At 35.3% G+C, this 25232-nt stretch overlaps 1 protein-coding gene across 3 annotated transcripts in view; it reads right to left on the minus strand.

Annotated features, from left to right (window-relative positions):
* Positions 1–25232, minus strand: part of fam91a1 (family with sequence similarity 91 member A1) — a 98706-nt gene that overhangs the window by 18904 nt on the left and 54570 nt on the right. For all 3 annotated transcript variants that reach the window (XM_059972891.1, XM_059972886.1, XM_059972880.1), the window contains exons 12-19: positions 24501–24616; positions 24084–24196; positions 22595–22681; positions 20343–20466; positions 19508–19656; positions 2665–2799; positions 2425–2538; positions 1755–1827 (exon numbers count right to left, since the gene is read on the minus strand). In XM_059972891.1, coding sequence (XP_059828874.1) covers positions 1755–1827; positions 2425–2538; positions 2665–2799; positions 19508–19656; positions 20343–20466; positions 22595–22681; positions 24084–24196; positions 24501–24616 — 911 coding nt within the window. The remainder of the gene's footprint in view (positions 1–1754; positions 1828–2424; positions 2539–2664; positions 2800–19507; positions 19657–20342; positions 20467–22594; positions 22682–24083; positions 24197–24500; positions 24617–25232) is intronic.

Below are 25232 nucleotides of genomic sequence, written 5' to 3' on the forward strand. Positions count from 1 at the left end.
TGGAGGACCAGGCAATTAGTGTTGAGTATATAAATATATCAGGGTGCTCAGAATTCGAGGAGGAGGAAATACTGGGCCTCCCAATGAGTATTAAGGTGGATAAACCCCCAAGGACTAATGAGATTTGCCCCAGGTTATTGAAGGAGGCAAGAGACAAGATTGCTGGGCCCTTGACCAGTATCTTTGTGTCCTCTCTAGCCACAGGCAAGGTTCCAGAGGAATGGCGAGTGACTGATGTTGTACCTCCATTTAAGAAAGGAAAAGCTTGGGAACAGTAGACCTACAAGTCTCCCATCAGTTGTAGGGAAACTGCTGGAGAAAATTCTTAGGGATAGGATATATAAGTATTTGAAAACCCATGGCCTAATTAGGTAAAGCATAGTAGTTCATACCTTACCAACTTGATTAAGTTTTTTGACAAGTGACAAGAGAAATTGATAAGGGTAGGGTACTGAATGTTGTCTACATGGATTTTAGTAAGGTGCTTGATAAAGTCCCTCACAGGAGGCTAATCCAGATGTTTAAGATGCGTGGGATCCACAGTGAATTAGCTGTTTGAATTCAGAACTGGCTCGTGCATCAAAGACAGAGGATAGTAGTCAAAGAGGTCTGTGATGAGTGGTATACTGCTGAGATCTGTGCTGGGACCTCTGCAGTTTACAACGTATATAAATGACCTGGATGAGAATGCAGATGGGTGTGTTAAGTACATTTGTGGATGATACCAAAGATTGGTGGAGTTGTGGGTAGTGTAGAAGACAGTCAAAGAATACAACATGATATAGATCAGTTGCAGATATGGACTGAGAAATAGCAGATGGAGTTTAACCCAGATAAATGTGAGGTGTTGCACCTTGGTAGGGTAAATGCAAGGAGACTGTACATTGTTAAGGACAAGGTCCTTAAGTGTTGCTGTGCAGACAGATCTTGGGATCTGAGCTCGTAGTTCTTTGAAAGTGACTATACAGATCAATAAGTTGGTTAAGGCAGCTGATGGAATGCTTGTTTTTATGAGTCAAGGCGTTGAGTTCGAAAGCCAGGAGGTTACGTTGCAACTTTATAAAACTCTGGTTAGACCACATCTGGAGTATTGCAAACAGCTCTGGCTGCCCCTCTATAGGAAAGATATTGAAGCTTTGGGCAGAGTGCAGAAGAGGTTTACCAGGATGCTGCCTGATTTAAAAGGCATGTGCTATTACGAGAGGCTGGATAAACTTGAGTTGTTTTCTCTGGAGTGCCAGAGACTGAGGGGAGATCTTACAGGAAAGGCATAGATGAAAGGCATAGATGAAAGGCATAGATAGTGGACAGAGAGTATCTGTTTCCCAGGGTTGAAATGTCCAGTGCCAGAGGGCAAGCACTGAAGGTGAGAGAGGGGTAGGTTCAAGAGGGACATGAGGGATGAGTTTTTTTTACTCAAAGTCGAAGATGCCTGGAATGCGCTGCTTGTTATGGTGGTAGAGGCAAATACATTAGAGGCTTTTAAGAGACGTTTGGATAGGCACATGAATACAAGCAAGATGGAGAGATAATGGACATAGTGTAGATAGGACTGAATTAGTGTTTGAGTGATTTTGGTTAGTTTTTTAGCTGGTTCGACACACATTATGGGCCAAATGGCCTGTTCCTCGGTTGTATTCTTCTACGTTCTATGTTAAAACAATTACCACAGATTTGATTGGAGATTTGTTTGCATTTTCCCATAATGCCACTTTAATCAGGAAAGCTAATGAAAAATAGATGTAAAAGCTCACCTCCATTCATCTCCACTTCATCAAAGGGAAATGGAACATATGTGGTTTCTCCCTCACCATGGATACCAAAGCCCTTGAAGCAACAATGCATTGGATCAATTTATTAAAATTACACTATTATTTATGCAGCATTACTACCTTATTGTTGAACATCTGAGTGACGTTATGGGAGGAAGGGGAGTGAGGTAGATCTTTAGTTACTGATGTCAAATATACAAAATGTCTTCTAGCCACTATTGTATTCACTATCAGTTTCACTGTCGTCCAAGGAGTTTAACACCAGCAACCAAAGACATTTCTGCCCCACTGATTTACAACAATGGCTTCAAAAACATTTTGGGATATGTTTATATAGTTTTATATTTCTTACTTCTAAAGCTGAACTCCCAAGTAGCAATATTGCCCAAATCACCACAAACTTTCTCCAGGCCCCAAAGTTCAGATAATTAATTATGCTAAGTTTTACAGATTTTTCAATATTTTCTAACACAGGCACATTTATCTGAAGCGCTGCCAGTAACCATTCTAAAAATTTATTAAAAGTATGAATTTATTGCAATATTATGTTAATTGTGGCTTTGTGATTGAACACGCAGGGGAAAAAATAACTCTCCTGGCTAGATTATGTTTTCTAACAGCATGCAGTATGCTCCAAAGAACCCGGGGCTACCTGTACTAACACAGCAGAATGTGTTAGAGCGTCATTCAGCATGCTGAGCACATTTGAAGTAAGAACAACCCCAGGATCATGCCCCCAGGAGGTTATAAGCAGCCGGTCATAGCCCTGGAAATAAAAGGAAGTAAGAACCTTACATTTTTAATCAATTCTAAGTGATGCTCAAATTGTACACAAATGAAAATATTAAGTTTGTTCATTAAAGTTATGAAAGTACATTTTCTCAAAAAATACCTGAAAAACTTCAGGAAGTTTTCTTAGCCTTGCTCCTTTTGTAAGTAATAATGATGGAGGTCCTTGTCCAGTAATATGGTAGATGTAGAGTTTAAACCAGATTGAACTAACTTCTGGGATTGCTGGTCCTATGTGCTAAAATATTTAAAGGAAGAAATGTTACTTCTTATAAGTCACATAAAATACGAAATGCTTCTGAATCTTAATCTGACCTTTTCCTTTCAAAGGCTAAATAAGCCAAGCACATTCATTTAGATTCATAGTCTTAGAACAGTACAGAACAGAAACAGGCTCTTCAGCCCATCTAATCTGTCTCGTCTCATCAATCTGCAGCTGGACCATACCCCTCTCATTCATGTGCCTACTCAACTTTCTCTTTAATGTTCAAATCAATGTCACATCCACCACATATATGGCAGCTCTTCTATAAGCCCTTTATTTCCAGGGCTATCTTCTATAATCTTTACTCTTTGAGTAAAGCAGCTCCCCCACAGGTTCTCCACAAACAATCCAACTTTCTCCTTTAACACACAACCTCTAGTTGTAGTCTCACCCATTCTCAGTAGATAGAGCCCGCTTGCATTTACCCTATCTATACCCCTCATAAATTTATATACTCTATTGTCTCCCCTTAATCTTCTACATGCTTGGGAATAAAGTCCTAACCATATTCAACGTATCCCTACAACTCAAGTCCTCATTGTAAATTTTTCAATCTTATTAACGGTGCATCTTTCCCGTAGGTAGGTGACCAAAACTGGACATAATACTCCAAATTAGGCCTCACCAACATCTTATACATTTTCAACACAGCATCCCAGCTCCTGTACTCAATACAATGATTAGTGAAGTCTAATGTGCCAAAAACTTACTTTATGATCCTATGTACCTGTGACACCGCTTCGAATGAATTATGGATCTGTATTCCCAGATCCCTTTTTTCTTCTACACTCCTCCCTGCCCTACCATTCAATGTATAAGAACTACCTTGGGTGGTCCTCCCAAAGTACAACACCTCACATTTGTCTACAATAAATTCCAGTTGAGATTTTTCAGTCCATTTTCCAACTGACCCAGATTCCGCTGTCAGCTTTAGTAGTCTTTCTCATTGTTCACTATACTCCCAATCTTGGTGTTCATTCACAAATTAGCAGATCCAGTTTATCACATCATCATCCAGATTGTTGATACAGATGACAAATAATAAAGGACCTAGCGCCAATCCCTGCAATACACCATTACTAACAGACCTCATCAGAATGGGAACCATCTACGACCACTCTGGCTTCTTCCACAAAGCCAATGTCTAATCCAATTTACTACCATGAAATCCTGAATGCTATCCTGAATGCCAAGAGACTTAACCTTCTTGACCAATCTCCCATGTGGAAACTTTTCAAAGGTCTGGTTAAAGCCCACGTAGACAACATCCACTGCCTTGCCTTCATCAATTTTCCTGGTAACTTCCTCAAAAAACTCTATTAAGATTGGTGAGGCATGATTTACCACACACAAAACCATGCTGACTATACCTAATCTGTTCCTTTCTATCCAAATACTTACATATGCAGTCCCTTAGAATACCTTCCAATAACTTTCCCACAACTGGTGTCAGGCTCGACAGCCCATAATTTCCTGGCTTGTTCCTAGAGCCTTTCTTAAATAAACATTAGCTATTCTTCCAATCCCTCACTGTGGCCAAGAATGTTTTAAATATCTCTGCTAGGGCCCCTCTAATTTCTGCACTAGCCTCCTACAGGGTCCAAGGAAACACCATGTCAGGCCCTGGGGATTTATTCACCATAGTTTCCCTCAAGATACCAAACATCTCCTCTTCTATAACCTGTATAAGGTCCATGACCTCCTGCTGCATTGTCTCACATTTGTAGACTCTGTGTCCGTCTCCCGAGTAAATATAGATGCAGAAAATCAATTTAAGATCTTCCCCATTTCTCTTGGCTTCACACATAATTACACTCTGATCTTCCAAAAGACCAATTTTGTTGCTCACTATCCTTTTGCTCTTAATATATCTGTAGAAGCCCTTAGGATTTTTCTTCACAATGTCTGCTAGAGTAACTTCATGCTTTCTTTCAGCCTTCCTGATTTTCTTAAGTATTCTCTTGTATTTCTTATACTCAAGTACCTAATTTGTTCCAGTCTACCTACTATGCACCTCCTTTTTTCTTTACCAGGACCACAATTCAGCATCTCTCAAAAGTCAAGGTACCCTGAACCTGTTATCCTTGCCTTTTATTCTGACAGGAACATACAAACTGTACTCACAAAATTTCACTTCTAAGGACTCCCATTTACCAACTACACCTTTGCCAGAAAACCACTTGATCCAATCCACACTTGCCAAATCCTTTCTGATACCATCAAAATTGGCCTCCTTCCAATATAGAATCTCAACCTGAGGAACAGATCCATCCTTTTCCACAACTACCTTGAAACCAATGGCATTATGATCACTAGATGCAAAGTGTTCCTCTACACAAACTCTGTCACCTACCCTGTCTCATTCCCTAATAGCAGATCAACTATTGTACACTCTCTCTAGTTGGTAGTTAATGTACTGATTAAGTAAACTTTCCTGAACACATCTGACACACTGTTTCACATTCAGTCTTTTTACAGTATGAGTGTCCCAGTAAATATGTGGAAAGTTAAAAATCACCAACTATCAAAACCTTATGTTTCTTGCAACGGTCTGCGATCTCTTCACAAATTTGCTCCTCTAAATCTTGTGGACTAATGGCTGGTCTATACTATCATCTCACTAGTGTGGCCACACTTTTTTTATTCCTTAGTCTACCCACAAAGCCTCACTAGACGAGCACTCCAGTGGGTCCAGACTAAGTACCACCATGACATTTTCCGACTAGTAAGACCACTCTTCCCCCTTTAATCCCTCCCATTCTAACACGTCTAAAACAACAAAACCCTGGAAGATTGAGCTGCAAGTCTCACTAATGCCTACAATGTCATATTTCCACATGCCGATGTATGCCCTAAGCTCACCTGCCTTTCCTACAATACTCCTTGCATGAAATATATGCAGCTCAGAACATTGGTCCCATCATGTTTGACCTTTCAATACCCAACTTTGTACAAAGGCTTAACAATATTTTTACCCACAACAATTCCTCTATCTGTTCTGGTGCTCTGGTTCCCATTCCCCTGCAACTCCAGTTTAACTACCCCCTCGCCATCTCCGTGCAGCACAAGCAAACCTTCCATTTTGTAGTTCATTTGTTGTTTTTATTTTGCACTTTCATCTTTGGAACAAGTTAATATATCACACAGCAAATGCAATGTCTTTCTTTCTTTCTTTTTCAATCTTTTTATTGAGTTTCATATATAAAAAAAACATAACATAATAATGAATAGGTTATAAGTGCAATAGACTTGAAATTACATTGGTAATAAGATAATATCCTATTAAACATCAACAGAAAAGGTTACATTAATCAATCAAGTCTATGTAACTATATATGAAAAAAAAACAAAAAAAATCGTCAAAAGAAAAAAAAATTGAAAATATGAAAACGAAAATATATATTGAGAAAAAAAAAGAACTAAACTAAAACTAACATGGGCAATAATAACAGTTTATAAGTATATGATAGTGTCAAAAAACTCCGGAACTCCATACCTGAACAAGAATAAGCAGAGAGAAGGTCTGAAAGAGGCCAAATTAATTCATATGAAAATGTCGAATGAACGGTCCCCAAGTTTCTTCAAATTTAGTGCTTCTAATTTTTTCCAAGCTCAGATAAGAAATAGTTTGAGAGAACCACTGAAACGTGGTAGGAGGATTTACTTCTTTCCAATTTTGTAATATAGACCTTCTGGCCATTAATGTTACAAAAGCAATCATTCGTCTAATTGAAGGGGAAAACTGATTACCATCCTTATTTGGTATACCAAAAATTGCAGTAATAAAATGAGGTTGTAAATCGATATTCCAAATCGAGGAAATGGTAGCAAATATGTCCTTCCAATAGTTATGTAAAGTGGGACATGACCAAAACATGTGGGACAATGAAGCCACATCTGAATGACATTGAGGGTTAATATGAGAATAGAATCGAGCAAGCTTATCTTTAGACATATGAGCTCTATGTACAATTTTAAATTGTATTAAAGCATGTTTAGCACATATAGAAGAAGAATTAACCATTTGTAAAATTTTTTCCCATTTTTCTGTTGATATATTATATTGAAGTTCTTTTTCCCATTCTTGTTTAATTCTACCTGATATTTCTGGTTGTATCTTCATAATCATATTATAAATAAAAGCCACTAATCCCTTCTGACAAGGATTTAAGGTAAAAATCAAATCTGGAAAATCCATTGAAGTTGAATTGGGGAAAGATGGTAGAACTTTATGTAAAAAATTTCTGATTTGTAAATATCAAAAAAAATTAGATTTAGGTAACTTAAATTTGTTGGAAAGTTGGTCGAAAGACATCAAACTACCTTCAAAAAAAAGATCATGAAAACATTTTATACCTTTCCTTTTCCATATGCTAAAAGCTTGATCTGTCAAAGAAGGTTTGAAAAAAAAATTAAGTAAAATAGGGCTATCAAGAGCAAAGTTTTTCAGAGTAAAAAACTTATGAAATTGAAACCAAATTCGTAATGTATGTTTGACAACAGGATTAGATATCTGTTTATTGAATTTAACTAAATAAGCAGGAAGAGAAGAACCAAGAACGGAGAATAGAGAATATCCCTGTGCCTCATTGCATTCTAAATTTACCCACTGTGGTCACAATGGTGAATCCAAATCTAATTTCCAATATATTAGGTTACGAATATTATTCGCCCAATAGTAAAATCTAAAGTTAGGTAAAGCTAAACCACCATCTTTTTTAGATTTTTGTAATTGCCTTTTACTTAACCTGGGGTTTTTATTTTGCCACACAAATGAGGAAATTTTTGAATCAATGTTATCAAAAAAAGATTTAGGAATAAAAATTGGTAAAGCTTGAAATAAATATAAAAATTTCGGTAAAATCATCATTTTAATAGCATTAATCCGACCAACTAATGATAAGGATAGGGGAGACCATCTTGTAGTAAGTTGTTGAATTTGATGGAGCATAGGTAAAAAATTCAGTCTAAATAAATCTTTATATTTCTTGGTAATTTTTATACCTAAATAGATAAAGTTATCAGTAACAACTGGTATCCTATCATTCAATAAAGTTTGCGCGTTTAAAGGGAATAAATCACTCTTATCCAAGTTTAGTTTATAACCAGAAAAACTACCAAATTGAGCCAACAAGGATAAAATAGCAGGAATAGACCTGTCAGGATCAGAAATATATAACAACAAGTCATCAGCATAAAGTGATAACTTGTATAACTTCTCATTACGGGTAATACCAAAAATATTAGGAGATTCACGAATAGCAATGGCTAAAGGTTCTAATGCGATATTAAATAATAAAGGACTTAAGGGACAACCTTGTCTCGTACCACGAGATAATTGAAAAAAAGAGGATCTGTAATTATTTGTAAGAACAGAAGCAACAGGTTTATAATATATTAGTTTGATCCATGATATAAAATTAGGACTAAAATTAAAATATCTGAAAGCATTAAATAAGTATGTCCATTCAACTCTATTAAAAGCTTTTTCAGCATCTAATGAAATAATACATTCTGGGATTATGGGTGATGAAGTATAAATTATATTAATCAATTTTCTAACATTAAAAAAGGAATACCGATTCCTAATAAAACCAGTTTGATCTTCTGAAATAATCTGTGATAGTACCTTTTCTAACCTAATGGCTAAAATTTTTGTAAGAATCTTAGAGTCTACATTTAATAGTGATATAGGGCCATAAGATTCACATAAAGTAGGATCCTTATCTTTTTTGAGAATTAGAGAGATAGTAGCTTCATAAAAAGATTGAGGTAATCTCTTCTTAGCAAATGCATTATTAAAGATTTCACATAACCAAGGGGAAAGCAAAGAAGAAAAAGTTTTTAAAAATTCTATAATATAACCATCAGGACCAGGAGCTTTCCCGGAATTCATTGATGAGATAGCCTCTCCTATTTCGGCCATAGAGATAGGAGCATCGAACAAGCTACGATCTTCATCTGTCAGTTTGGGAATATTCAAATTGTTAAAAAAATTATCCATCATGGACAGATCGCCATCAAATTCTGATTGATATAAAGATATATAAAAATCTTGAAAAGTGTTATTGATTTCTTTATGATCAGTAGTTAGATTACCGTCTTGTTTACGAATTTTAATAATTTGTCGCTTAGTCGAAATAGCTTTTAATTGATTAGCTAACAGTTTACCAGTTCGATCACTATGGATATAAAATTGAGCCCTGGTCCTAATTAATTGATTCTCAATTGAAGAAGATAATAATAAGCTATGCTCCATTTGAAGCTCAACTCTCTTCTTATAAAGTTCTTTGGTAGGAGTCACTGAATAAACCTTATCAATTTCCTTAATTTTATCCACTAATAAAGCAATATCTAAATATCTTTGTTTTCTTTTACCAATGGAATATGAGATAATTTGTCCACGGATAAAAGCCTTAAAAGAGTCCCAAAGTATTCCTCTGTCAATTTCTTCAGTGTAGTTTGTTGAGAAAAACAAGTCAATTTGCTGTTTTATGTAGGTAATAAATTCTGGGTCTTGAAGCAAAGTAGTGTTAAGTCTCCAAGATCTAATATTATTGGAAAAGTCCGAAATCTTGATAGATAACTTCAAAGGTGCATGATCCGAAATAGTAATAGAATCATATTACCAATCAGTAACATCCTTTAATAAACGATGATCAATAAGGAAATAATCAATTCTAGAATAACTGTGATATACATGTGAAAAAAATGAAAATTCTTTATCTTTAGGGTTCAAAAACCGCCATATTTCAGTAATTCCCGAATCAACCATAAAAGAATTAATAAGTAAGGCTGATCTATTCAGAAGAATTCGGATAGGTTTAGATCTATCCATCAAAGAATTCAGACAACAATTGAAATCTCCACCCATTATCAACATATATTCATTTAGATTAGGAAGGGAAGTAAATAAACGTTTAAAAAATTCAGGGCAGTCAAAGTTTGGAGCATAAATATTAACTAGAACCACTTTTCGATTAAAAAGTGAACCAGTTATCAACAAAAATCTGCCCTGTGGATCAGAAATAATTTCATGATGTGTGAACGAAATTGAGGGGTCTAGAAAAATAGACTCACCCCTAATTTTGGTGGTACAATTCGAGTGAAATTGTTGACCCTCCCAGAACCTAAAAAAACGTTGATTATCCTCCCTCCTAATATGGGTCTCCTGTGCAAAAATAATATTAGCGTTTAGTCTATGGAATACTTTAAATTTTTTTTACGTTTAATCGGATGATTTAAACCATTAGTATTCCAAGAGATAAAGTTAGTAGACTTATCCATCATGCCATTATTAGTTGTGTATATCATAAAAGGTTAAAAAGACACATAACCCATAATTCAGGAAGAAGGAAAAATGATTCAGGAGCAACCGGAGAACATGACACCTCAACAATATTAATAATTTAAAGTCGGCCCATAAAATAAAAAGCAAAAGCGTGAAAAAAGATCCCTACCCCCTCCCCCAACCCCTTGAAAAAAAGCCAAGCGGCAGGCGCACGAACTAATACTAATATTACCCCCATTTTCAAGATGGCAACTTCATGAAAAGAAAGAAAAGAGAAACTATATAACACCCAGATATAAATACAGGGTTGTAAAAAGAAAGAATATATATCAATCAAAATGAAAAAATAATATAAAAAAGCAAAAAATCATTAATAAAAAAGGATAACCATTGAAATTTAAAGTAGTGTAATTTGCCTTTAAAAAAAGATTCCATATTCAAATATAAGAAAATGACGTTTCAAAAACAGAGACTTATGGGAAGAAGAAACGACATTTTGAAATGACCATATTACAGAATATAAATGTAAATTCGCCAATCTTTTTTTTTTAAAAAAAAAGGTAATCAAAATAAGATTAAAAAAAGGATTCAATAACCACTACAATATATATAAAAAAAGGTCCAAAAATTCAAGACATTCGTCCCATTCTCAAATACAGGCAAATAAACGCTTACGGAAAGCAAAGTCTTATGGGAAAAAGAAACGACATCTTAAAAAATAAATCATTATTACAAAATCTTAACGTGTATATCTAATCCAGAGGAAAAAAAAACTTAATTAAAAAAAACATTATAGTAAAATTAAAAGAACATCTGTAAATCATGATAATAAAAAAAACCCAGGTCTACAGACCAAAGTAAAAAGCTATACCGCAGCTTCATAAGTTAAAGCCTAAAAGCGGAATGGCGTCTTCTCTCCAAAAATTCTTCAACATAACACATAGTTCAACTTGTACTAGAAGACCGATATTCTTCAACGAATTTCTTCGCTTCTTCCGGAGTATTAAAGAAGCGCTGACTGTCATCACTCAACGTAATTCTGAGATTCGCTGGGTATCTTAAAGCTTGTTTAAGTCCAATCGAATGAATCTCTGCCATCACCGGTTTAAAAGCGATTCTCGCCCTCATCACCTCGAATGAATAATCCTCAACAATACGAAACTTCTTGTTTTTGTGAGAAATCATACCTTTCTGACGAGCTAATCGAATTAAAAGCTCTTTCTCCCAAGGATAATGGAGACGGACAATCACAGCTCGTGGCATGTCTCTCGCAGCCGAAAATCTCAAAACTCTGTGGGCACGGTCAATAGTAGGTTTAACCCGCAAAGCGCCCTCGCCAAAAATTTCCCACAATAAGTTAGAGAAATATTCAGTTAAGTCACCAGACTCAACATTTTTGGGAAATCCAATAATACGCAAGTTCTGTCTGCGAGATCGGTTTTCAAGATCGGTGATTTTAAACTTATTCTGCTCCACTATTTTAGCAGTCGATCGTACCTTCTCCTCCAAAGTTTCGATTGTACGTATTTTTTCACAAATTATCTTGTCAAGAGCCGCAAACTTTTCTTCATGCCGTTCAATATCTGCTGCCAGCGATTGAAGCTTGGTATCAAATGATCTAATGACTTCTTCAAGCTCAGACATTTTCACAGTAAGTTTATTTTCCAGACTTGCAAGTTTAGTATCCAGTTTAGTATCCAGAAGACTGGAGATTGCATCGAGAGATATAGGGTCTTTAGACGATTTCTTAGGTACAGACATTTTAAGTTTGAAAAAATTAAATCAGGTATTATTTTAAAAAAGAAATAAATTGTAAATATCAACCCATGTAGTTAAATACGAAAAGATTTGATTAAAGGGTGATTATAGCTTAAAAAATGAAAAGTGCCTAAAAGGCAGATGTCTACGTCGCCATCTTGAAACTCCACCAAATGCAATGTCAATAGGACTATTAGATGGAATTAATTTCAATTCAAACAAGATTGGCCATCATATCTAATCTAATCATTCATAGCAGCAATGAATTCATAATAAAGATTATGCATTTACAAGTAAACAAATATTTCTGAAAACTGCAGCAAAACAGAAGCTTCAATGGAACTTTCAGATATCCTCTTGCTCACAGCTCAGATTTCAACTTCACATTCGTTCAGTTTATTGTCATTCGCCCACATAACATATATACCGCCAAATGAAACAATGTTCCTCTGGAGCAAGCTGCACAACACAGTACATATGGCTCACACATATAAAACAAAGTAATATTAGCACAAGTAAATTAAAAAATAAGATGTATATAGAACACAAGTTGGGTGGAGTTTCAAGATGGCGACGTAAACATCTGCCTTTTAGGCGCTCTTCACTTTTTCAACTATAATCACCCTTTAATCAAATCTTTTCGAATTTAATCATATGAGTTGATACTTTCGATTAACTTTTTTTTCCCTAAAACTATATTTGATCTAATTTTGTCAAACTTAAAATGGCTACAAGCAAGAAATCGTCTAAGGAGCCTTTATCCATCGACGCAATTTCTAATCTTCTGGACGTTAAACTGGATGCTAAACTTGCAAGTTTGGAAAGCAAGCTGGAAAGTAAAATGGAAAGTAAAGCAACAAGTTTGGAAAGTAAACTGGCAAGTTTGGAAAACAAGCTTACCACGAAAATGTCTGAACTTGAAGGAGTTGTTAGATCGCTTGATACTAAGCTTCAATCGCAGGCATCAGAGCATCAGATATTCAACGGCATGAAGACAAGATCACGACTCTTGAAAAGTTAATTTGTGAAAAAATACGTACAATTGAAACATTGGAGAAGAAGGTTCTGTCGACTGCTAAAACAGTAGAGCATTATAAGTTTAAAATCACTGATCTTGAAAACCGATCTCGCAGACAGAATTTGCGAATCACCAGGCTTCCCGAGAAAGTTGAGTCCAGAGACTTAACTGAATTTTTCTCTAAATTACTGTGGGAAATTTTCAGTGGTGAAGGTTTGCAAGCTAAACCTGTTATCGACCGCGCTCACAGAGTTGCGAGATTTTCGGCTGTGTCTGGTAAACCACGGGCGATGATTGTTCCCCTTCATTATCCTCGGGAGAAAGAGCTTTTAATTCGATTAGCTCGTAAAAAAGGTATGATTTCTTACAACACCACACATTTCGAATTGTTGAAGATTATTCATTCGAAGTAATGAAAGCGAGAATCGCTTTTAAACCAGTGATGGCAGAGATTAATTCGATTGGACTTAAACAAGCTTTAATGTATCCAGCGAAGCTTAGAATTACGCTGAATGACAACAGTCAGCAATTTTTTAACACTCCGGAAGAAGCGAAGAAATTTATTGACGAGTATCGATCTTCTAGTGCAACTTGAACTATGTGTTATGTTGAAGATTTTTTGGAGAGAGGATGCCATTTCATTTTAAGTTTTAACCTATGAAGCTGGGTTATAACTTCTTATCCTGATCTACGGGTCTGGTTCTTTTTTTTTACTATCATCATTGTCTATAGATGCTCTTTTTAATTTTTATAATATCTTTTTTTATTCTTTTTTCTGTTTCGGATATACACGTGTATATTTTGTAATAATGATTTACTTTTTTTCAAGATGTCGTTTCTTCTTCCCACAAGACTTTGCTTTCTGTAAGCATTTATTTGTTTGCCTGTACTTAGAAATGGGACGAATGTTTTGGATTTTTTGGTCCTTTTTTTTATATATTGTAGTGTCTATTAAATCTTTTTTTTAATCCTATTTTGATAAATTTTTTATTAAATTTTTTAATAGATTGCTGAACTTACATTTGAATTTTGTAATATGGCTTTTTCAAAATGTCGTTTCTTCTTCCCATAAGCCTTTGCTTTTGAAACGTCATCTTTCTTGTATTTGAATATGGAATTTTTTTAAAGGTATATTACACTTCCAAATTTTAATGTTTATACTTTTTTTTATTAATGATTGTTTGTTTTATTATATTAGTTTTTTCATTCTGACTGATATATATATTTTTTTGCAACCCTATATTTAAATCTGGGTGTTACATAGTTTGTTTTTAATCTTTTTATGGAGCTGCCATCTTGAAATGGGGGTAATGTTAGTATTAGATTATGCGCCTGCCGCTTGGCTTTTTTTCAAAGGGTGGGGGGAGGGGGTAGGGATCTTTTTTCACGCTTTTGCTTTTTATTTTTCTGCTTTTAGTCTATGGGCCGACTTTAAATTATTAATATTGTTGAGGAGTCATGTTCTCCGGTTGCTCCTGAATCAATTTTCCTTCTTCCTGAATTATGGGTTATGTGTCTTTTTAACCTTTTATGATATACATAACTAATATTGGCATGATGGATAAATCTATTAACTTTATCTCTTGGAATACCAATGGTTTAAATCATCTGATTAAACGTAAAAAAATATTTAAAGTATTCCATAGATTGAACGCTAATATTATTTTTGCACAGGAGACACATATTAGGAGGGAGGATAATCAGCGTTTTTTTAGGTTCTGGGAGGGTCAACAATTTCACTCGAATTGTACCGCCAAAATTAGGGGTGTGTCTATTTTTATAGACCCCTCAATTTCGTTTACACATCATGAAACTATTTCTGACCCACAGGGCAGATTTTTGTTGATAACTGGTTCACTTTTTAATCGAAAAGTGGTTCTAGTTAATATTTATGCTCCAAACTTTGACTGCCCTGAATTTTTTAAACATTTATTTACTTCCCTTCCTAATCTAAATGAATATATGTTGATAATGGGTGGAGATTTTAATTGTTGTTTGAATCCTTCGATGGATAGATCTAAACCTATCCGAACTCTTCCGAATAGATCAACCTCACTTATTAATTCTTTTATGGTTGATTCGGGAATTACTGAAATATGGCGGTTTTTGAACCCTAAAGACAAAGAATTTTCATTTTTTTCACATGTATATCATAGCTATTCTAGAATTGACTATTTTCTTATTGATCATCGGTTATTAACGGATGTTATTGATTGTAAATATGATTCTATTACTATTTCAGATCATGCACCTTTGAAGTTATCTATTAAGATTTCGGACTTTTCCAATAATATTAGATCTTGGAGACTTAACACTACTTTGCTTCAAGACCCAGAATTTATCACCTACATAAAACAGCAAATTGACTTGTTTTTCTCAACAAACTACACTGAAGAAATTGACAGAGGAATACTTTGGGACTCTTTTAAGGCTTTTATCCGTGGACAAATTATCTCATATTCCGTTGGTAAAAGAAAACAAAGATATTTAGATATTGCTTTATTAGTGGATAAAATTAAGGAAATTTATAAGATTTACTCCGTGACTCCTACCAAAGAACTTTATAAGAAGAGAGTTGAGCTTCAAATGGAACATTGTTTATTATTATCTTCTTCAATTGAAAATCAATTGATTAGGACCAGGGCTCAATTCTATATTCATAGTGATCGAACTGGTAAACTGTTAGCTAATCAATTAAAAGCTATTTCGACTAAGCAACAAATTATTAAAATTCGTAAACAAGACAGTAATTTAACTACTGATCATAAAGAAATCAATAACACTTTTCAAGATTTTTATAAATCTTTATATCAATCAGAATTTGATGGTGACCTGTCCATGATGGATAATTTTTTTAACAATTTGAATATTCCTAAACTGATAGATGAAGATAGTAGCTTGTTCGATGCTCCTATCTCTATGGCCGAAATAGGTGAGGCTATCTCATCAATGAATTCAGGGAAAGCTCCTGGCCCTGATGGTTATATTGTAGAATTTTTTAAAACTTTTTCTTCTTTGCTTTCCCCTTGGTTATGTGAAATCTTTAATGATGCGTTTGCTAAGAAGAGATTACCTCAATCTTTTTATGAAGCTACTATCTCTCTAATTCTTAAAAAAGATAAAGATCCTACTTTATGTGATGGTCTCCCTTATTCCTATCATTAATTGGTCGGATTAATGCTATTAAAATGATGATTTTACCGAAATTTTTATATTTATTTCAAGCCTTACCAATTTTTATTCCTAAATCTTTTTTTGACAACATTGACTCAAAAATTTCCTCATTTGTGTGGCAAAATAAAAACCCCAGGTTAAGTAAAAGGCAATTACAAAAATCTAAAAAAGATGGTGGTTTAGCTTTACCTAACTTTAGATTTTACTATTGGGCGAATAATATTCGTAACCTAATGTATTGGAAATTAGATTTGGATTCACCATTGTGCCCGCAGTGGGTAAATTTGGAATGCAGTGAGGTAAAGGGAATTCTCTATTCTCTGTTCTTGGTTCTTTTCTTCCTGCTGATTTAGTTAAATTCAATAAACAGATATCTAATCCTGTTATCAAACATACATTACGAATTTGGTTTCAATTTCGTAAGTTTTTTACTCTGAAAAACTTTGTTCTTGATAGCCCTATCTTATTTAATTTTTTTTTCAAACCTTCCTTAACAGATCAAGCTTTTAGCATATGGAAAAGGAAAGGTATAAAATGTTTTCGTGATCTTTTTTTTGAAGATACTTTGATGTCTTTTGACCAACTTTCCAACAAATTTAAATTACCTAAATCTAATTTTTTCAGATATCTACAAATCAGAAATTTCTTACATAAAGTTCTACCATCTTTTCCCAATTCAACTTCAATGGATTTTCCAGATTTGATTTTTACCTTAAATCCTTGTCGAAGGGATTAGTAGCTTTTATTTATAATATGATTATGAAGATACAACCAGAAATATCAGATAGAATTAAACAAGAATGGGAAAAAGAACTTCGATATAATATATCAACAGATAAATGGGAAAAAATTTTACAAACGGTTAATTCCTCTTCTATATGTGCTAAACATGCTTTAATACAATTTAAAATTGTACATAGAGCTTATATGTCTAAAGATAAGCTTGCTCGATTCTACTCTCATATTAACCCTCAATGTGACAGGTGTCATTTAGAAGTGGCTTCATTGACCCACATGTTTTGGTCATGTCCCACTTTACATAACTATTGGAAGGACATATTTGTTACCATTTCCTCAATTTGGAATATCGATTTACAACCTCATTTTATTACTGCAATTTTTGGTATACCAATTGAGGATGGTAACCAGTTCTCCCCTTCAATCAGACGAATGATTGCTTTTGTAACATTAATGGCCGGAAGGTCCATATTACAAAACTGGAAAGAAGTAAATCCTCCTACCACGTCTCAGTGGTTTTCCCAAACTATTTCACATCTGAGTTTGGAAAAAATTAGAAGCACTATTTTTGACTCATCAATTAAATTTGAAGAAACTTGGGGACCGTTTATTCGACATTTTCATATGAATTAATTTGGCCTTTTCCAGACCTTCTTTCTGCTTATTCTTGTTCAGGTATGGAGTTCCGGAGTTTTTTGACACTATCATATACTTATAAACTGTTATTATTGCCCATGTTAGTTTTAGTTTAGTTCTTTTTTTTTCTCAATATATATTTTCTTTTTCATATTTTCAATTTTTTTTTCTTTTGACGATTTTTTTTGTTTTTTTTTTCATATATAGTTACATAGACTTGATTGATTAATGTAACCTTTTCTGTTGATGTTTAATAGGATATTATCTTATTACCAATGTAATTTCAAGTCTATTGTATCCATAACCTATTCATTATTATGTTATGTTTTTTTTTATATATATATATGAAATTCAATAAAGAGATTGAAAAGAAGAACACAAGTTGAAAAGTAAATAGTATAACGCTAACACGAGGAAATCTGCAGATGCTGGAAATTCAAACAACACACACAAAATGCTGGTGGAACACAGCAGGCCAGGCAGCATCTATAAGGAGAAGCACTCTTGACGTTTCGGGTCGAGACCCTTCGGATAACGCTAATGGTGCTTCATACATGATGAGACCAGGGTGGTGGCATGGAGTTCAGTACCCTAACAGCCTGGGGGAAGAAGCTGTTTCCCATACTAACAGTTCTTGTCCTAATGCTACAGTACCTCCTGCCTGATGGTAAGAGGTCAAAGAGATTGTTGGATAAAAGGGAGGGATCACTGACAATGCTAGGGGCCTTATGTACGTAGCAGTCCTGATAAAATCTCCAATGGGTGGAAGAGAAACCCCTATAATCCTTTCAGCAGTGCCTGCAAACCTTTGTAGTCAGTTGTGGCCAGATGCCTTGTAGTTCCCAGACCAGACGGTGATGCTTCTGTAAAAGCTGGTTAAAATGGGAAGCTGGGGGTAGTAGCTACAGTCATCTCAATCTTTTCAGGAAGTAGATATGCTAATGTGCTTTCTTGACTAAAGAGGTACTGCTGAGGGGCCAGGTGTGATTGTCAGTTACATACACTCCCAAAAACCTGGTGCTCCTAATTTTCTCCATGGAGGCGCTGTGTATATGCCCTGAGGAGTGGTCAGCCTGCATCTTCAGACTGTATAACTTTCAGAATGTTATAATCCAAAGTGCCTCCATTAAAAGATTAATATTTTCATTCAGGAAAAGCTATGACAGATCCCTTTTCACTGAAAACGTTGTGCTGGTACTCTTACACTGCAGAAAATTAAACCCTGATTTTCTGATAGCTAGAGATAATTTCACACTTTTTCAATCTAACAATTTCATGCTTGTTCAGTTACCAATCTAATGTTGCATTCAAAATCTAAAACATATGCTATATCCAAATAAGAACTTCTCAAAGAAATTTTCTAAATATATTCAGGCTGGACAGCAGAGAGAGAAAGGAGGCATTGTGGTGCTGGCACCAGTCTGTTAAATATCTGTTTTACCCAGAGAGGTTACTTGAACTGAAGTGCAAGGACAATTTTTTTCATCTGGCTACAATCTATCAGGGACATTTCACATCACAATCAAAGTTAACATACAATCAAATATCACTGCACATTTACAGACAAATTATAAATTACAAATACTTCACCCATATATTAGAACAACAGAACCAAGCATATCTTCCACACTCCCTCACTTAATTTCTGAACCCTTTGCTTCCATTTATTATTAACATTTTATTGTGGCTGATTGCATCCTTTATGCACCACAGAATCTCCTCTAGAGTAGCTAAATATGTGCACTGATGCAGAGAATTTGTCCCCATTGAAGTTCATTTGGTATTATGAACATTAATTATAGTCATGTGTTATGGAGTATCAACAGGACAAGGAAAATATTAAAACCTCTGGTGTTTTGCACATTGTTTGCAACCAGACACCTGCAGTGTATAGATAAGGCCATTAAAAGTGATGTGCAATGAAGCAGTCACACAAAGCACTTTCTAGAACTTGCTTATGGCTAACATCTTCAGAATGGCACTTTGATTGCTGCAAACAAAAATACCCAGTTGGGGTTCATTACTTAAGCTGGATAAGAAGACCGTTCCTAAACCCCGCTGCTTACCTGTGGTGTGCAGCTGCTTATTGGACGGATTTCATTGCTGAGTGGTGCCATCGAGACCAACAGGGTGTAATTCTTGTTCAGGACTCTGCTGCAGGTGGCAGGATCCAATCCCAGTAAGCTCTCACAACGTAACAAATCCAATGGAAAACCTACGAGGAAATCAAGCACATTAGCAAGCAAAACTTTGCAACGGAAGCCAGTGTCCAGAAAATTGACTGCCTCATTTCCTAAATGAACACTTCAAATATATTCCATTTGGGTGGGGTGAGAGAAACAGTAAAAGCATCTTAAGATTAGACACTAGAGGAATGCTTTCTCTAACTTCACATGATGTACTCTGCACTTCATTGCTCAACTGTTGCAATGACTTCTGTATTTTCACCATCCTCTGGTTAAAACAAGATTACTCTCAATTTTCTGTAAAACTTGTTAGTGTGAGTTACTTATTTAGTCATGAATTCTGACCCCCCCCCCCCCACATGGGGCCATGTCATTTAATGAGTCTATCATTCTTGGTACCTCCTCTAAGTCACTACTCACTCGTGCTCAATTTGTCATATTAGTTCTAGGTCCATAGTTGGAAGATCCTCCTTTTTACACTATTTTTTTTCCTGCTACAAAATAAAATTAATCCCCAAAGATGACCAAATTAAGGCTTTCCTCTGTATTAAACTCAGTTTCTCTACTTTCAAAGTTCATCTTAAAGTAAAGCATTATCAAATAAAATCATATCTATATTAATTAAGATATAAATTACTATTTAAACACAATAAATTAACCTTTTTATATTTTTCAGCACTTTGAACAATTGATTTCAACACAGAATATATCCTACCACCGCTTGGTTGTTCATCATCTGTGACTAGGTCTTTATTGTGTCGCAGGAACAGTATAGTGTTTCTCAGAGTTAGTGCATGATCAAAGTATCTCTGTGCCTCTCCCTCGCCAGTGTTCTGAACCTTAAATATAAAATACTCCAATTATCATTCATAAACAGCATTAAAAACAAATGCTTGAAATAAAGTGACTTAGTGAAGCTGTACAATTAGAAACTTTAAAGTTCAAAGTAAAATAAATTATCAAGAGTACATACATGTCACTACAAACAACCCTGAGATTCTTTTTCCTGCAAGCATACTTGATGTGAAATGTGCAATTTCTATTACATGATATTCTATGATACATTTGTGTTTAGTAAATATTATTTTTCTGTTAAAAACTGACAGGAAAGATTATGTAGATTATAAGATACTTGATGAATAATGCAAAGAGCAGACTTAATGATCTGTATACAGAGTTAGGTCCATATATTAACAAAGCTGAAATAAACAAGTAGAATTATTAAAGATGTGTGAAAATACCAGATAGTTATCACATTTCAGAGCAGTGAACGTATCTCAAATATCTTGTTTGGCCTACGTAACTTCAGGTCCACAGCAGTGTAATTGACTATTGTCGCATTAAATGCGTATGAGTGAGTGTGTATGCGTATAAATGAATGGGCCAGCAAGCCAATCAGTTCAAGGGTTTGGACAATAAATGGCAACCCTGCCTGTGAAGACAACATTTGTGAATGAATAAAAATCCAGTGGCCGCCATCATAACATTTCTGCTACAGCAAACCACAAATCCCAGATCTTTACCATCTCGGACGAGGGCAGTATGTTACCAAGAAACACCATCAGCATGTACGTTTCCTGCACCACATTCCTTTCATGTCTTTCAGTTTGTACTATAAATATTCACCTGGTATGTACAAGAACCACTCAGTACAACAGTGTAATTGGTCACTGTTGTTTTTAGGTAGTTGAGTGATAGAACTCCAGTGTTACTCAGATCGACTTACATCTATTGAAGCTCACTTTTTAATAACCTGACATTTTTTGTATATTGATTATCCTCTGATCATGAGGTCCCTCCTCCAATCAACACCAGGTCCAGCAGTACTCCTCCATTACTCTCATTTAGCGTAATCCCTTGGTTCCATTGTTGGCTTGAGATGCCAATTCACAAGCTCTAGATTTCCCTCCCTCAACTTAACACCCACTATTTTGAAAAAGAAATAAAATGCTCAAGTGACCACAGCTTTGTGGTTGCTTCAACATTTGAAGGCTTACTCAGCTCTTTGCCATCTTTAATTTTGTCTACAGATTTAAATTTCCTGTTCATATCTTCATTAATTGAGTTAATCATAATAAAATATTAATAACCTTTCCATAAAATACAGAGTCACTGATCAAGTAATTCTACAGCATCGGAGGTGGCAATTCCTCAAATACTGGAGTCCTTCGAACTCTTATCAATTAGTTCTATTCTTCCTCCTTTCCTTGCCAGCACTGACAAATATTCAATTATGTATCCAATTATCTTTTGTAAATTTCATTTATAAACCAGCTGTGCAAATGAAATTCCTCTCTTTTTTTTGGGCACCTGTGTAACACATTGATCAGAGTGAAATTGTTCTCGGTACTTCTGACCAATTTTGATACTCTTAAGAAAATTCAGTGAGCCGGATGATGCTTGACCTAGTTCAGGCCCCAAAGATGCCCACGATTCAATCATGTTTTGTAGCCCCATCTGTCTAATCAAGTTAGGTGCTTCAAGAGGCAGGATCTGAGACCTCATTCCAAAGTCACCCAACTGGACTGATCAAGCTTTCAATAAGGCAACTGAAATAAACAGTTTAAAAAAAGAATGCGATTTTAATATAATTAAATGTAACTTAAATTAACTTAATGTAATTATCAAGCCTTAATGCTGTTTACATTAGAAAACTAAATCATTTACTCTTCTATCCGATATAGTGATCGCATTAAAATAAATCGGACCTTGCCAGATATGCCAGTGATCCATGACACAATACTATGAAGTCAGATATATAGTGTGGTTGAAGACAGTTGTGCTCTGCCTCTGGATGGAGTGCCAGGTCCAGCAGAAGAATGGAAGGATAAATGAGCCCCAGAGCACATTTATTTATAAGGTGTACCTTGCCATCAATAGGCCTGTGCATTTTGTCCATTTTGAGCAGATAATGACCAAAGGGAATACCACAAGGATAATTACTGTAACTTCTCCCTAATAACATACCTTTTCAAGTTCTACAAGGAAGCTGTCTAGAGACTCATCTGATAATTTCCCAACTTCAAACATAGTCACAGCGTGACTCTTTAGGTTCTGCAAAAAAAAAGCTACAAAACATTAATTAAACATGCAAAAAAAAACTAACAAACCATTACCAAAATTGTCAAATGTTTGCAATTACTCTCCACAGAAATTGGTCCAAATTTTATTTTGCAATACAACACTGAGTAGGCCTTTCTGGCCCCTCAAGCCTTGCCGCCCCAGCAAACCCCAACGAAGCCGATCAACTGTAACCTCATCAAGGGACAATTTACAATGAGCAATTAACCTACCCAGTACTTCTTTGGACTGCGGGAGGAAACCAGAGTATGCACAGAGGCTCCTTTCAGAATGGCACCGGAAATGAACTCCGAACTCTCCGATAATAGTGTTGCGTTAAAATCTCTTAAGTAGTAATAATTTGCTCAAACCATTTCATAGGTATAACTGATGAAAAAGCAAGATTTCACAACATCTTAAGCAACTCTAGCATTTCACACTGAATCCAACTTTGAAAGACTTAAAAGTCTTAAGTCTTACATTTACACAGAGCCACTCTACAGCATCCCAAACTACCTTACAGCCAAGAGCTTGAGAAGCACTTCTCCATTGCAGGAAATGAAGTAACCAATTTCTACGCAAGATTCCACAAATGGCAATGTGATAGTGAGCTAAACATGTTATAGAAACATAGGTTGGGTTGCTCTCAACATAGGTTTGAGAGACAGGAGATAAGTTTCTTGCTTTTCTTGTTGCCACAAGTTAAATTCTCTTCATCTCAAACAGGACTTTAGTTTAAAATATAGGGTGGTACATTAAATATTACTGCACTCCCTCAATTCTGCATAAGAGTGTCAGTTTGATTTTCGTGCCTGAGAGTGGAACTTGACAGCAGAACCTTTTGAAGAGGAAAGAGTGCCACCTCAAGAAGGTCGCATCCATCACTGAGGACCCTCACAATAATTACTATTACCAGGGAGGAGGTTCAGGAGCTGTGAGACCCACACACAATTCAGCAACAGTTTCTTCCCCCTCCCCAAGCTTTTTTGTTGCACTATTTATTTTAGTAATTTACAGTAACTTCAACTTTATATCATACTGCTGCTACAAAACAAGTTCTATGGTGTCTAAATCAGTGATAAGAAATCTGACTTTTGAATGCATCCAACTGAATCAGAATTGAAACCAAGTTCACTCAACTTTACAAAATACCCCAGTCCGCAGGCTAGGCTCCTGACCTATATTCACCTCTAAATAAATGTCACTAAAACAAATAATCTGGTCACTACCATATTGCTGTTTTCAAAAGCATGCTTTATGCAAATTGATTACCAAGCTATCAATATTACAAAAGCTATTCAAAAAAATATTTCATTGGTCCTCAAGAAAAAGGCAATCTTTCTTTCATCAACTAAAAAAAAGCGAGTGACACAAGTAGCATTTTAAGGGACTTTACCGGTGAAAGATTTCCCATCATCAAAAACGCTGTGAGAGTTGAATCAAACAGGAACGCAATTCTTTTAGTGTGTCCACTGGGCAAGTTTAAACTGTTCACACTGGCAGAGTCAGCTAGAAGTTAAAAACATCATCACATAAGATGCACTAAAGTTGTAAATACACAACCAAGCTGGAAAAACACCCAAATGACTTATGTTTTACAAAGATCCTATCATACGACACTTCACTAAAATGAATTAAAAATCAGAAAAAAAATTCAACAACTTTAAGATGAAATGCTGGAAGGTCTGAATAAGCCTACCGATTAATAAGACACTGCTATAACTTCAAAGTACAATTAGCTTCAGCATAAATCATGACATATCTTTGGGGAAAATTATCAAACATGAGCACTGTTTATAAGTCCCGCACTAACCCACATCCTCTTGACTAGTTGTATCAGTGTCTGTTGTTGATGTGGTGTCATGCACAGGACTCCGATTTTCCATCCCATCCCACGATAGCAGCATTTTCTGAGGGTCCATTGCACACCTGTATGAAACAACCAAGTATTACTGGCATCAGCCCAGGTTTGGAAAAAGCACAAAACTGTACACATACGCAATTGTTTTTGATGAATGTTTTTTGATCCCACCCCACATAAATGAAAAGAATTATGATGTTAAACAGAACTGGATTACAGAGTTACAGGAAAACTTGAGAAAAGGGATGGTAAAGGGGAAAGGCAAAGAATTAGACTCAAATGCCAAAATACAAAGCTTTTTATAAAAAAGAACTATTACAGCTTTGTAAATACACATTTAGAAATACTAAATATATCAATTATAATTAATATAAATATAATTAATGCTCCAAGAACTTGGTTGTAACAGCTACACATTAAACCCAGTTTCTTCAATTCATATCCCTGGGTTACGAACGAGTTCCTTCCTGAGTCCGTCTTTAAGTCAAGTTTGTACTTAAGTCAGAACAAATACATCCAGTATTATTTAGCGTCAGTTAGTCAAGCATTTGGCTTAGTATGTAATATATATTATACCTTTCTATGCCTATAAAGTACTTCAGAAACATATTCCAATAATTAAACCACTGTGTTGCTTAGTAATAATTGTAGCTTTCATCAGGGCAGGGCCTTTCACATGCTCCA

The sequence above is a fragment of the Hypanus sabinus genome, chromosome 1, assembly GCF_030144855.1.
Source record: "Hypanus sabinus isolate sHypSab1 chromosome 1, sHypSab1.hap1, whole genome shotgun sequence".
Lineage (NCBI taxonomy): Eukaryota > Metazoa > Chordata > Chondrichthyes > Myliobatiformes > Dasyatidae > Hypanus > Hypanus sabinus.